The sequence below is a fragment of the Serinus canaria genome, chromosome 25, assembly GCF_022539315.1.
Source record: "Serinus canaria isolate serCan28SL12 chromosome 25, serCan2020, whole genome shotgun sequence".
Lineage (NCBI taxonomy): Eukaryota > Metazoa > Chordata > Aves > Passeriformes > Fringillidae > Serinus > Serinus canaria.
The window spans coordinates 15162838-15172844 of record NC_066338.1 but is presented as its reverse complement, the minus strand read 5'-3'; the positions used below and the strand labels follow the sequence as shown (position 1 = coordinate 15172844).

The following is a 10007-nucleotide window of genomic DNA, read 5'->3' as shown; positions in this document are numbered from 1 at the left end:
GGGTGATAGGGTGGCACTGTCCCACGGGCAGGGTGATAGGGTGGCACTGTCCCACGGGCAGGGTGACAGGGTGACTGTCCCACAGGCAGGGTGACCGGGTGGCATTGTCTCACAGGGTGACACTGTCCCACAGACAGGGTGACAGGGTGGCACTGTCCCACAGGGTGACACTGTCCCACAGACAGGGTGACATTGTCTCACAGGGTGGCACTGTCCCACAGGCAAGGTGACAGGGTGGCACTGTCCCATGGGCAGGGTGACAGGGTGACTGTCCCACAGGCAGGGTGACAGGGTGGCATTGTCTCACAGGGTGGCACTGTCCCACAGACAGGGTGACAGTGTCCCACAGGGTGACACTGTCCCACAGACGGGGTGGCTGTCCCATGGGCAGGGTGACTGGGTGACAGGGTGACTGTACCACAAGGTGACAGGGTGACTGTCATGCAGACAGGGTGACAGGGTGACACTGTCCCACAGGGTGACTTGACTGTCCCATGGGCAGGGTGACAGGGGTGACACTGTCTCAGAGGCAGGGGTGGCACTGTCCCACAGGCAGGGTGAAAGGAGGACTGTCCTGGTGACAGGGTGACTGTCCCACAGACAGGGTGATAGGGTGACACTGTCCCAGAGGCAGGGGTGGCACTGTCCCACAGACAGGGTGACAGGGTGGCACTGTCCCACAAGGTGATAGGGTGACACTGTCCCAGAGGCAGGGGTGGCACTGTCCCACAAGGTGACAGGGTGGCACTGTCCCAGGCAGGGTGGCACTGTCCCACAAGGTGACAGGGTGGCACTGTCCCAGACAGGGTGACAGGGTGGCACTGTCCCACAGACAGGGTGGCACTGTCCCACAAGGTGACAGGGTGGCACTGTCCCACAGACAGGGTGACAGGGTGACACTGTCCCAGAGGCAGGGGTGGCACTGTCCCACAGACAGGGTGACAGGGTGGCACTGTCCCACAGACAGGGTGATAGGGTGACACTGTCCCAGAGGCAGGGGTGGCACTGTCCCACAGACAGGGTGACAGGGTGGCACTGTCCCACAGACAGGCTGCTGGAGCCCCGATGGCAGCCGCCTGCTCTTCACCGTGCTGGGCGAGTCCGTCATCTACTCCTTGTCCTTCTCCGAGTACCGGGGTGAGTCTGTCCCTCCTGGAGCTGCCCAGGGGCTGGGAGAGGGTCCCCAACTGCAGCTGGCACACACAGGGGCTGGGAGAGGGTCCCCACCTGCCCCCAGCTCTGGCACACACAGGGGCTGCTCTGGGGTCCCCACCTGCCCCCCAGCTCTGGCACACACAGGGGCTGGGAGAGGGTCCCCAACTGCCCCCAGAGCTGGCACACACAGGGGCTGGGAGAGGGTCCCCAACTGCCCCCAGCTCTGGCACACACAGGGCTGGGAGAGGGTCCCCAACTGCCCCCAGCTCTGGCACACACAGGAGCTGGGAGAGGGTCCCCAACTGCCCCCCAGCTCTGGCACACACAGGGGCTGGGAGAGGGTCCCCAACTGCCCCCCAGCTCTGGCACACACAGGGGCTGGGAGAGGGTCCCCAACTGCCCCCAGCTCTGGCACACACAGGGGCTGGGAGAGGGTCCCCAACCTGCCCCCAGCTCTGGCACACACAGGGGCTGCTCTGGGGTCCCCACCTGCCCCCCAGCTCTGGCACACACAGGGGCTGCTCTGGGGTCCCCAACTGCCCCCCAGCTCTGGCACACACAGGGGCTGGGAGAGGGTCCCCACCTGCCCCTCAGCTCTGGCACACACAGGGCTGGGAGAGGGTCCCCAACTGCCCCCAGCTCTGGCACACACAGGGGCTGGGAGAGGGTCCCCAACTGCGCCCAGCTCTGGCACACACAGGGGCTGCTCTGAGGTCCCCAGGCACGGAATCTCTGGCATTATTCAGGTTTTCCATCCCTCACGTTGCTCCTGGTCACAGCTTTGGAGTCTTGAATGGATTTCAGGGACACTCCAGTGGCTCCAGAGCCAGCTTGGGGGTCCTGGTGTTTGCTGTCCCTTGTCCTCCATCCCTGCCACTCCTGGGACGCCAGCACAGCTGCTCTGAGGAAGGAATGGGTGAAGGATCAGCTGGGGAGTCAGGGATTGATGGAGGGTGGCTTTGTCCCCTTGCAGGGGAGATGCAGGGGACAGTGGGAGGCTCCAAGACGGCCTCGATCGTGGCAGACCTGGCCGAGACCACCTTCGAGACCCTCTATGGGGAGGAGAGGTGGGTCTGCCTGGGGGGCACGGGGGGTGGGGGGTCCCTGCTCCTCCTGGCAGCCCCCCCTCACTGCTGGGCACACCCAGGGGGTCTCTGCCCTGTAATTTTGGGGATTGTGCCATTGCAGGATGGAGGGGGGGGGGTCCCTGCTCTCCTGGCAGCCCCCCCTCCTGCTGGGCACACCCAGGGGTCTCTGCCCTGTAATTTTGGGGATTGTGCCATTGCTAGGATTGCGGGGAGGGGGGGGGGTCCCTGCTCCTCCTGGCAGCCCCTCCTCGCTGCTGGGCACACCCAGGGGGTCTCTGCCCCATCATTTTGGGGATTGTGCCATTGCAGGATTGGAGGGGGGGGGTCCCTGCTCCTCCTGGCAGCCCCCCCTCACTGCTGGGCACACCCAGGGGGTCTCTGCCCTGTAATTTTGGGGATTGTGCCATTGCAGGATTGGAGGGGGGGGGTCCCTGCTCCTCCTGGCAGCCCCTCCTGGCTGCTGGGCACACCCAGGGGGTCTCTGCCCTGTAATTTTGGGGATTGTGCCATTGCAGGATCGGAGGGGGGGGGGTCCCTGCTCCTCCTGGCAGCCCCCCCTCCCTGCTGGGCACATCCAGGGGTCTCTGCCCTGTTAATTTTGGGGATTGTGCCATTGGATCGAGGAGGTGGTTCCGGGGCACGGGGGGGGGGTCCCTGCTCCTCCTGGCAGCCCCCCCTCGCTGGGCACACCCAGGGGGTCTCTGCCCTGTAATTTTGGGGATTGTGCCATTGCAGGATTGGAGGGGGGGGTCCCTGCTCCTCCTGGCAGCCCCCCCTCCCTGCTGGGCACACCCAGGGGGTCTCTGCCCTTAATTTGGGATTGTGCCTTGCAGATTGAGGGGGGGTCCCTGCTCCTCCTGGCAGCCCCCCCTCCCTGCTGGGCACACCCAGGGGGTCTCTGCCCTGTAATTTTGGGGATTGTGCCATTGCAGGATCGGAGGAGAGGTTCACTCCATGGTGTGGGACCCCACTGGGGAGAGGCTGGCGGTGATCCTCAGAGGTCAGTCCTGCCCCATTCCCTGCTGCTGCCCCACAGAAGGGACAGGGGGGACAAGGGAGAGCCCAGGTGCTGCTGTGCCCCCGCAGGACCCCCCGAGTGCGCGGGCAGCCAGCCGGCCGTGGCCGTGTTCCGCACCCGCAACAGCCCCGTCTTCGAGCTGCTGCCCTGGTGCGTGGGGGCTCGGGGGGTTTGGGCTCATTGCAGGGGGTTTGGGTTCATTTGGGTGGGTTTGGGTTCATTGGGATGGGTTTGGGGAGGTTTGGGCTCATTGCAGGGGTTTTGGGTTCAATTTGGGTGGGTTTAGGTTCATTGCAGGGGGTTTTGGGTGGGTTTGGGCTCATTGGGATGGATTTGGGCTCATTGGGATGGATTTGGGCTCATTGGGATGGGTTTGGGTTTGTTATAAGGGGTTTGGGTGGGTTTGGGTTCATTGCAGGGGGTTTGGGGGCGTTTGGGTTCGTTGGGATGGTTTTGGGTGGGTTTGGGTTCATTGGGATGGGTTTGGGGGCGTTTGGGTTCATTGCAGGGGGTTTGGGTTCGTTGGGATGGTTTTGGGTGGGTTTGGGTTCGTTGGGATGGTTTTGGGTGGGTTTGGGTTCATTGGGATGGTTTTGGGTGCGTTTGGGTTCATTGCAGGGGGTTTGGGTTCGTTGGGATGGTTTTGGGTGGGTTTGGGTTCAATTTGGGTGAGTTTGGTTCATTGGGATGGGTTTGGGTTCAATTTGGGTTGGTTTGGTTCATTGGGATGGGTTTGGGTGGGTTTGGGTTCATTGCAGGGGGGTTTGGGTTCAATTTGGGTGGGTTTGGTTCATTGGGATGGGTCTGGGTGGGTTTGGGTTCATTGCAAGGGGGTTTTGGGTGGGTTTGGGCTCATTGCAAGGGGGTTTTGGGTGGGTTTGGGTTTATTGGGATGGATTTGGGTTTGTTAGAGCAGGTTTTGGGTGAGTTTGGGTTCATTGCAGGGGGGTTTGGGTTCATTGGGTTCCCCACCTCACCCCCTTGGCTTTGGGTTGTCCTTTCCCAGTGCATCCCCCCAGACACCCCCAGACCCTTGGTTAGGTGCTGTTCCCCCCCAGACCCCTGGTTAGGGCTGTTTCCCCCCCCAGACCCCCCCAGCTCCCTGGTTAGGTTCTGTTTCCGCCCCCAGACCCCTGGTTAGGGCTGTCCCCCCCCCATAACCCTGCCTGTTCCCCCACCCCAGACCCCCCCAGACCCCTGGTTAGGGCTGTTCCCCCCCCAAACACCCCCAGACCCCCCCAGACCCCTGGTTAGGGCTGTTCCCCCCCCAAACACCCCCAAACACCCCCAGACCCCTGGTTAGGGCTGTTCCCCCCCCAGCTCCCTGGTTAGGGCTGTCCCCCCCCCAAACACCCTCAGACCCCTGGTTAGGGCTGTCCCCCCCCCAAACACCCCCAGACCCCTGGTTAGGGCTGTTCCCCCCCCCCCAAACACCCCCAGACCCCTGGTTAGGGCTGTTCCCCCCCCCAGACCCCTGGTTAGGGCTGTCCCCCCCCATAACCCTGCCTGTTCCCCCACCCCACAGCGGCTTCGTGCGGGGCGAGCGCGGTGCCCGGCCCCAGCTCATCTCCTTCCACCCCTGCTTCCCTCAGGGCGCCCTCCTGACCGTGGTGAGTCCCTCCCCGGGGCACTCCCAGTGCCAGGGGACACTGGTGGCACTGGGAAGGGGGCAGGGATCGGGGTGAGCCGTGGGGGGCTCCGAGGAGAGGAGGTTTAACCAGGCCAAGGCACCTTCCCTGCTCCCTGAGAAGGGGCCCGGAGGGACTGAGGGGCAGTGCTGGGCATGAGCCAGGTGTGCCCAGGTGGCCCAAAAGTCTGGTGGGATCCTGGCCTGGCCCAGGGCTGGTGTGGCCAGCAAGAGCAGGGCTCTGTTTCTCCCCATGGCCACACCTCCAGTGCTGTGTCCAGGTCTGGATCTCCCAATTTAGGGAGGATTTTGGGATCTGAGGCGTGTCCAGAGAAGGGAACGGAGCTGGGGAAGGGCCTGGAGCTCCGGGGGGGCTGGGGGAGGTGGGGAAGGGGCTCAGCCTGGAGAGAAGGAGCCTCAGGGGGAACCTCATCCATTCCCTGACAGTCAGGTCAGGCTGGGCTCCACCCCAGAGGGTTTTCCCCATTTCTGGGCCGTTCGGAGGCTGATCCCTGCCCCTGCCCTGTCCCCTGCAGTGCTGGTCCTCGGGGAGGATCTCCCACATCCCCTTCTTCTTCGTCAGCGCCCTGGAGCCCCGCGGCAGCCCCGGCCGCAGCCCCGCGCCCGTGCTGGGCAGCGTCCGGGAGCAGCCGCTCTTCTCCGAGCTCTGACAGGCTCCCAGGGCACCTCATGTCCTCCCTGGGCACCTTGGGGCTTCCTTGGGCACCCCAGGGCCTCCTCGGGCACCCCAGAGTCTCCCTGGGCACCCCAGGTCTCCTCAGGCACCTCATGTCCTCCCGGCACCCCAGAGACTCCTTAGACACCCCAAGGCCTCCCTGGGCACCCCAGGGCCTCCTTGGGCACCCCATGTCCTCCTTGGGCACCCCAGGGCCTCCTTGGGCACCCCATGTCCTCCTCAGGCACCCTGGGGTCTCCTCAGACACCCCAGGGTCTCCCTGGGCACCCCAGGGTCTCCTCGGGCACCCCAGAGCCTCCTGGGCACCCCAGGGTCTCCCTGGGCACCCCAGAACCTCCTCAGACATCCCAGGGTCTCCTCGGGCACCCCAGAGTCTTCCTGGGCACCCCAGGGTCTCCTCTCCCTCCAGGTGCCCCCCAGGCCTGCTCGGGGTCTGGCAGGGCTGATCCTGCCCCAATTAAAGGTGGATTTTCCCTCCCTCTCGTCCTTTCCTGACCCTGATGGGACTGGAGGATTTTTGGGAGGGAATTTGGGAAGTCCTGTGGGTCTGGAGGGGTTCTGGGGGCTCCAGAGCTGATTTTGGGCTCAGAAGGAGCTTGGGGTGAACTCCCAGAAGCTGCAGGTGTGACCCCACCGCAGCCCCTGGGCCAGGGCTGCTTTTTTGGGGTCAAACAGCCCCGTTTTGGGCACAGGTGATGCCTGAAGGGGTTTGGGACAGACTTTGGCCACACCAAACCCCCAGAATGAACCAAACCCTCCGGGGGTCCCAAGGTGCTGCCCCAGGTGAGCCCCCCGGGCCCCGCAGGGTGGGGGCAGCAGCCGGGCCCCCCCGGAGGGGATGAACGCTGCTGCTGCTGCTGGGGGTGGAGCAGGGAAATCCCGGGATTACCGACCCTTAATCCCGGGATTACCGACCCTTAATCCCAGCATTACACTGCGCTGGCAGGGAGAGCTCAGGGTCACTGCTCCCCCCGCCCCAACAGCCCCAGGACCCCCCAAATCCTCCCCAGAGCAAGGGGAGACCCCTCCTCCCCCCCCACCAGAGCATCCAGCCCCTTCCTATGGCCGGGGGGGATCCAGGGGGGGGCTCCAAACCCACCGCAGCTGCTGGGGCCAGTCTGGGGGCTTCACCCCCCGGGCCTGCCCGGTTGGCTCCCGGTGCCGCCGCTGAGCAGCTCCTCCTCCTCCTCCTCCTCTTCCTCGTCCCGGTGCCGCCGCGCAGGGCAGGGCAGGGCCCGCAGGTACTGCAGGTGCAGCCGCGTCTGCTCCCGGCTCCGCCGCACGAACCGGCCCACGCCGAGCAGGACCAAGCCCAGCCACCCCCCCAGGGCCACCAGCGCGGCCACATCGGGGGTCCGCGCTGTCCCCGCGGCCCTGCTCAGCGTCTCGTTGTGGCCGCTGGGTGGCACCGGCACCGGAGCCTCCCCGGGGCACCGGGAACGGCCGCGGGGGTGCTGGGGCAGCGCCAGCAGCAGCAGCAGGGGCAGCGCGGCCGCCAGCATGGCCCCGGAGTGAGGGCAGAGGGAGGGGACACCGTGACCCCCCCTCGCGGTGCTGGTGACACCGTGCTGGTGACACGCAGGGGGGAGGGTGACACGGCGTTGGTGACACGCAGGATCGCGGTGGTGCCACCCGGGGGGGGCAGCGATTGCTGTCCCCGTGTTGGGGGAGGTCGCAGCTGTCCTGGAGTCACACCCACCCCCCCCAGTGTCACACGCAGCCCCCCCGGGACCCCTCAGACAGCCAATCCACTGGGCACGCACTGGTTTTTACTGGTGCTGGCAGTGCCGACAGGAACGGGGTGAAACTCCCAGAAAATGGAGCCAAAACGTCCCTGGCTGCGCTGGCACCCATCCAGCACGGGGGGTGGGTGCTCTGAGACCCCCGGGAGGGGCTGCAGCCCCCCCAGCACAGCAGATCCCTCGGGGAATCCAAGATCCAGGTGGGAACGGTCCCCATGCTGGGCCAGGGGCTCCCTTCTGGGGTGACCCCGGTGGGGAGGGGGCTCACGCACTCTCTGTGCCCCCCCCGAGCTCCAGCGCCCTCCGGGCCATCTCCAGGGCCCCCTCCCGGGTCCGGTTGCCCCCGATGAAGCCGCTGGCGTGGACGAAGACGCAGCCGGCGATTCCAGCCAGCTCGGACAGCGCCTCGTCCCGCAGCCCCCGCCAGGCCTCGGGCAGGGGGAGCCTGGGGAGGGGGACACGGGGCTTGAGAGTGACCCCGACCCACGGCGGGGGCGGTGGCAGGGCCAGGGGAGGGGTCTCACCGGCTCTGGAAGCTGTGGGGGGCTGCGGGGACGCTCTGCACCCGCCACTGCCCGCCCCGGTCCGGGAAGAGCACGAGCAGCAGCGGCCGGGGCAGGGCCAGCTCCCGCTCCAGCTGGAACAGGTGCTCCTTCCAGGGACAGCCACCCTGCGACAGCTCCAGGATCTGCCCGCTGGCGTCCACCTGCGGGGGGGACACGCTGGGGACACGGGGGTGGCTCCCGGGACCACCCTGGGCTCCGTGCCCTCCTGCAGGGCGCAGGGCCCGTGCAGGATATGGGGCACAGGGGCACTCCCGGGAGGTTTCTACCAAAGGGATTTGACCTCCCCACGCACCAAATTCTCCCCCAAAATCCCAAATTTTCTCCCAAAATCCCAGATTCTCCCCCCAAATCCCAGATTCCTCCTGGCCAGCTGGGCGTTACCTCGAGGCGGCGCCGCACGGCCTCTTCCACCAGCGCCCGCGCCGGCAGCCAGGCCCGGTGGTAGAAATCCAAACGCTCCAGGAACTCGGTGCCCACCAGCTCCATGGCCCTCCTGAACCCTGCCTGGGGACACGGGGGTCAGCAGTGTCCTCAAGCAGGGTGTCCCCAGGGGTTGTCCCCGAGCAGGGTGTCCCCAGGGGCTGTCCCTGAGCAGGGTGTCCCTGAGCAGGGTGTCCCCAGGGGCTGTCCCCAGGGGCTGTCCCCAAGCAGGGTGTCCCCAGGGGCTGTCCCCACCTCGGTGTCCTGGTCGGGGTCGTTCCAGCGGGGGTTCAGGTGCCCCACGCGGGCGCTCAGGGTGGTGCTCAGTGCGTAGCGCTGCTCCCCCGCCGCCGGCGCGATCCCGTTGTCCATGGCATCGATCTCCTCCACAAAGTTCTCGTACAGCTGGGGACAGTGGGGACAGAGACATGAGGGGCAGTGAGGGGACAGCAAGGGAGGACAGGGGGAACGGCAGGGACAGAGAGGGGACAGCAGAGCAAAGCCTGGCCGGAGGCACAACTGCCCCACACCCCTCCCCTTTCCCCACCGAGGACAAGCCCCGGGCAGAACCGTCACCCCGGCAGGGTGACAGCCCCCCTGCCACCCGTGTCACCTTGTCATAGAGCGCTGCGACCACGGGCCCGTCCTCGGGCTGCCCCAGCAGCCCCGCCAGGATCTGCGCCCCGAAGTGGCAATAGACGAGCCCGGCGCTGCTCAGCTTCGTGCTCCAGGGCTTGTCCGGCCGCAGGCTCCGCATGGACTCCGCGAAGGACCTGCGGGGCCACGCGGTCACCCCGGGCAGCCCCGGGGCCGCCGCTGTCCCCGGCGGGGTCTCTCCGGGGGTCTCACCTCTGGTGGTGGTCGTAGCGGTGCCGCCCCGGGTCGTACTCGCCCCCCACATCCACCACCACGTCGCAGCCGGCCAAGCGCTGCGGGTCCCGCGTCCGCACGATCTCCGCGTCCTGCAGGGGACACCGCGGTGAGGGTCCCCGGGGCCACCGGGGACCCCCGGGAGCGGCTCCGGGTGACGAGGGACACCGGGGAGGGACCCTGAGGAGGGGGCGGGGAAGATAAGGGGGGCCCCCAGGTGGCACCGGGGACCTCCGGGAAGGACTGGGGACACAACGGGGACGCTCAGGTGGCACCGGGGACCCCGAGGAAGGACCGGGGACACAACGGGGACGCTCAGGTGGCACCGGGGACAAAAGAGCGGCCGCTGGTTGGGCTCAAGTGCCCCCACACAGGACTCAGAGAGGAGCGACCCGCAGGAAGACCCCGGGACCCGGCACCGCACGGTGCCCCCGTCCGGTCCATGGCCCGGGCGCGCTGCCGGTGCCGTACCCGGTAGCGGGGCAGGAGGCGCAGCAGGAAACACGCCAGCGCCTCGTCGCAGTGGAAGGTGCCGTCGTGGGTGCCGATGCGGGCGGCGGGCTCGGGGTGCGGCCGCTTGTGCCCGGTGCCGGTGCCGGTACCGATGGCAGCCATGACCACGAGCCGGGCGGCGCGCGCGGAACCGCGCATGGCGGCGGCGAGGCCACGCCCCCACAGGGCCACGCCCCCACAGGGCCACGCCCCAATTACCGGAAGCGCTTCCCGCCAATTTTGTCCCGCGCTTGTGCGGGATCAGCTCCGCCCCGCGCGAGTGCGCGCGCGCAGGGGGCGGGGCCAAGGCGGCGGTTTGGGGTGGCGCGCGC

The 10007-nt window shown here is 67.0% G+C and overlaps 2 protein-coding genes and 1 pseudogene across 2 annotated transcripts; 1 reads left to right on the top strand and 2 right to left on the bottom strand.

Moving 5' to 3' along the window:
* The first annotated feature begins 816 nt into the window (after window positions 1-816).
* AAAS (aladin WD repeat nucleoporin) lies at window positions 817-5658 on the top strand. The gene is made up of 6 exons (XM_050984313.1): window positions 817-1137; window positions 2129-2222; window positions 3176-3243; window positions 3330-3411; window positions 4787-4871; window positions 5425-5658. Exons 2-6 carry the CDS (start codon window positions 2134-2136, stop codon window positions 5557-5559), a joined length of 459 nt encoding a protein of 152 aa, XP_050840270.1. The 5' UTR covers window positions 817-1137; window positions 2129-2133; the 3' UTR covers window positions 5560-5658.
* LOC127060762 (uncharacterized) lies at window positions 1150-7545 on the bottom strand (annotated as a pseudogene).
* Window positions 7335-9849, bottom strand: MYG1 (MYG1 exonuclease). The gene is made up of 7 exons (XM_050984312.1): window positions 9655-9849; window positions 9163-9275; window positions 8927-9086; window positions 8569-8718; window positions 8275-8397; window positions 7852-8033; window positions 7335-7772 (listed from the first exon to the last, which is right to left on the bottom strand). The coding sequence occupies exons 1-7, from the start codon at window positions 9832-9834 to the stop codon at window positions 7592-7594; spliced, it is 1089 nt and encodes a 362-aa protein (XP_050840269.1). The 5' UTR covers window positions 9835-9849; the 3' UTR covers window positions 7335-7591.
* Window positions 9850-10007: the final 158 nt, after the last annotated feature.

Excerpts from the sequence above, each read along its gene's own strand:
- MYG1 (XM_050984312.1), bottom strand. The coding sequence starts at position 9,834 with ATGCGCGGTTCCGCGCGCGCCGCCCGGCTCGTGGTCATGGCTGCCATC. Across the intron at positions 9,276-9,654 it reads GCCTCCTGCCCCGCTACCGG|GACGCGGAGATCGTGCGGAC; the intron begins GTACGGCACCGG and ends TGTCCCCTGCAG. Across the intron at positions 9,087-9,162 it reads CGCTACGACCACCACCAGAG|GTCCTTCGCGGAGTCCATGC; the intron begins GTGAGACCCCCG and ends GTGGCCCCGCAG.
- AAAS (XM_050984313.1), top strand. The coding sequence starts at position 2,134 with ATGCAGGGGACAGTGGGAGGCTCCAAGACGGCCTCGATCGTGGCAGAC. Across the intron at positions 3,244-3,329 it reads GCTGGCGGTGATCCTCAGAG|GACCCCCCGAGTGCGCGGGC; the intron begins GTCAGTCCTGCC and ends GTGCCCCCGCAG. Across the intron at positions 3,412-4,786 it reads GTCTTCGAGCTGCTGCCCTG|CGGCTTCGTGCGGGGCGAGC; the intron begins GTGCGTGGGGGC and ends CCCACCCCACAG.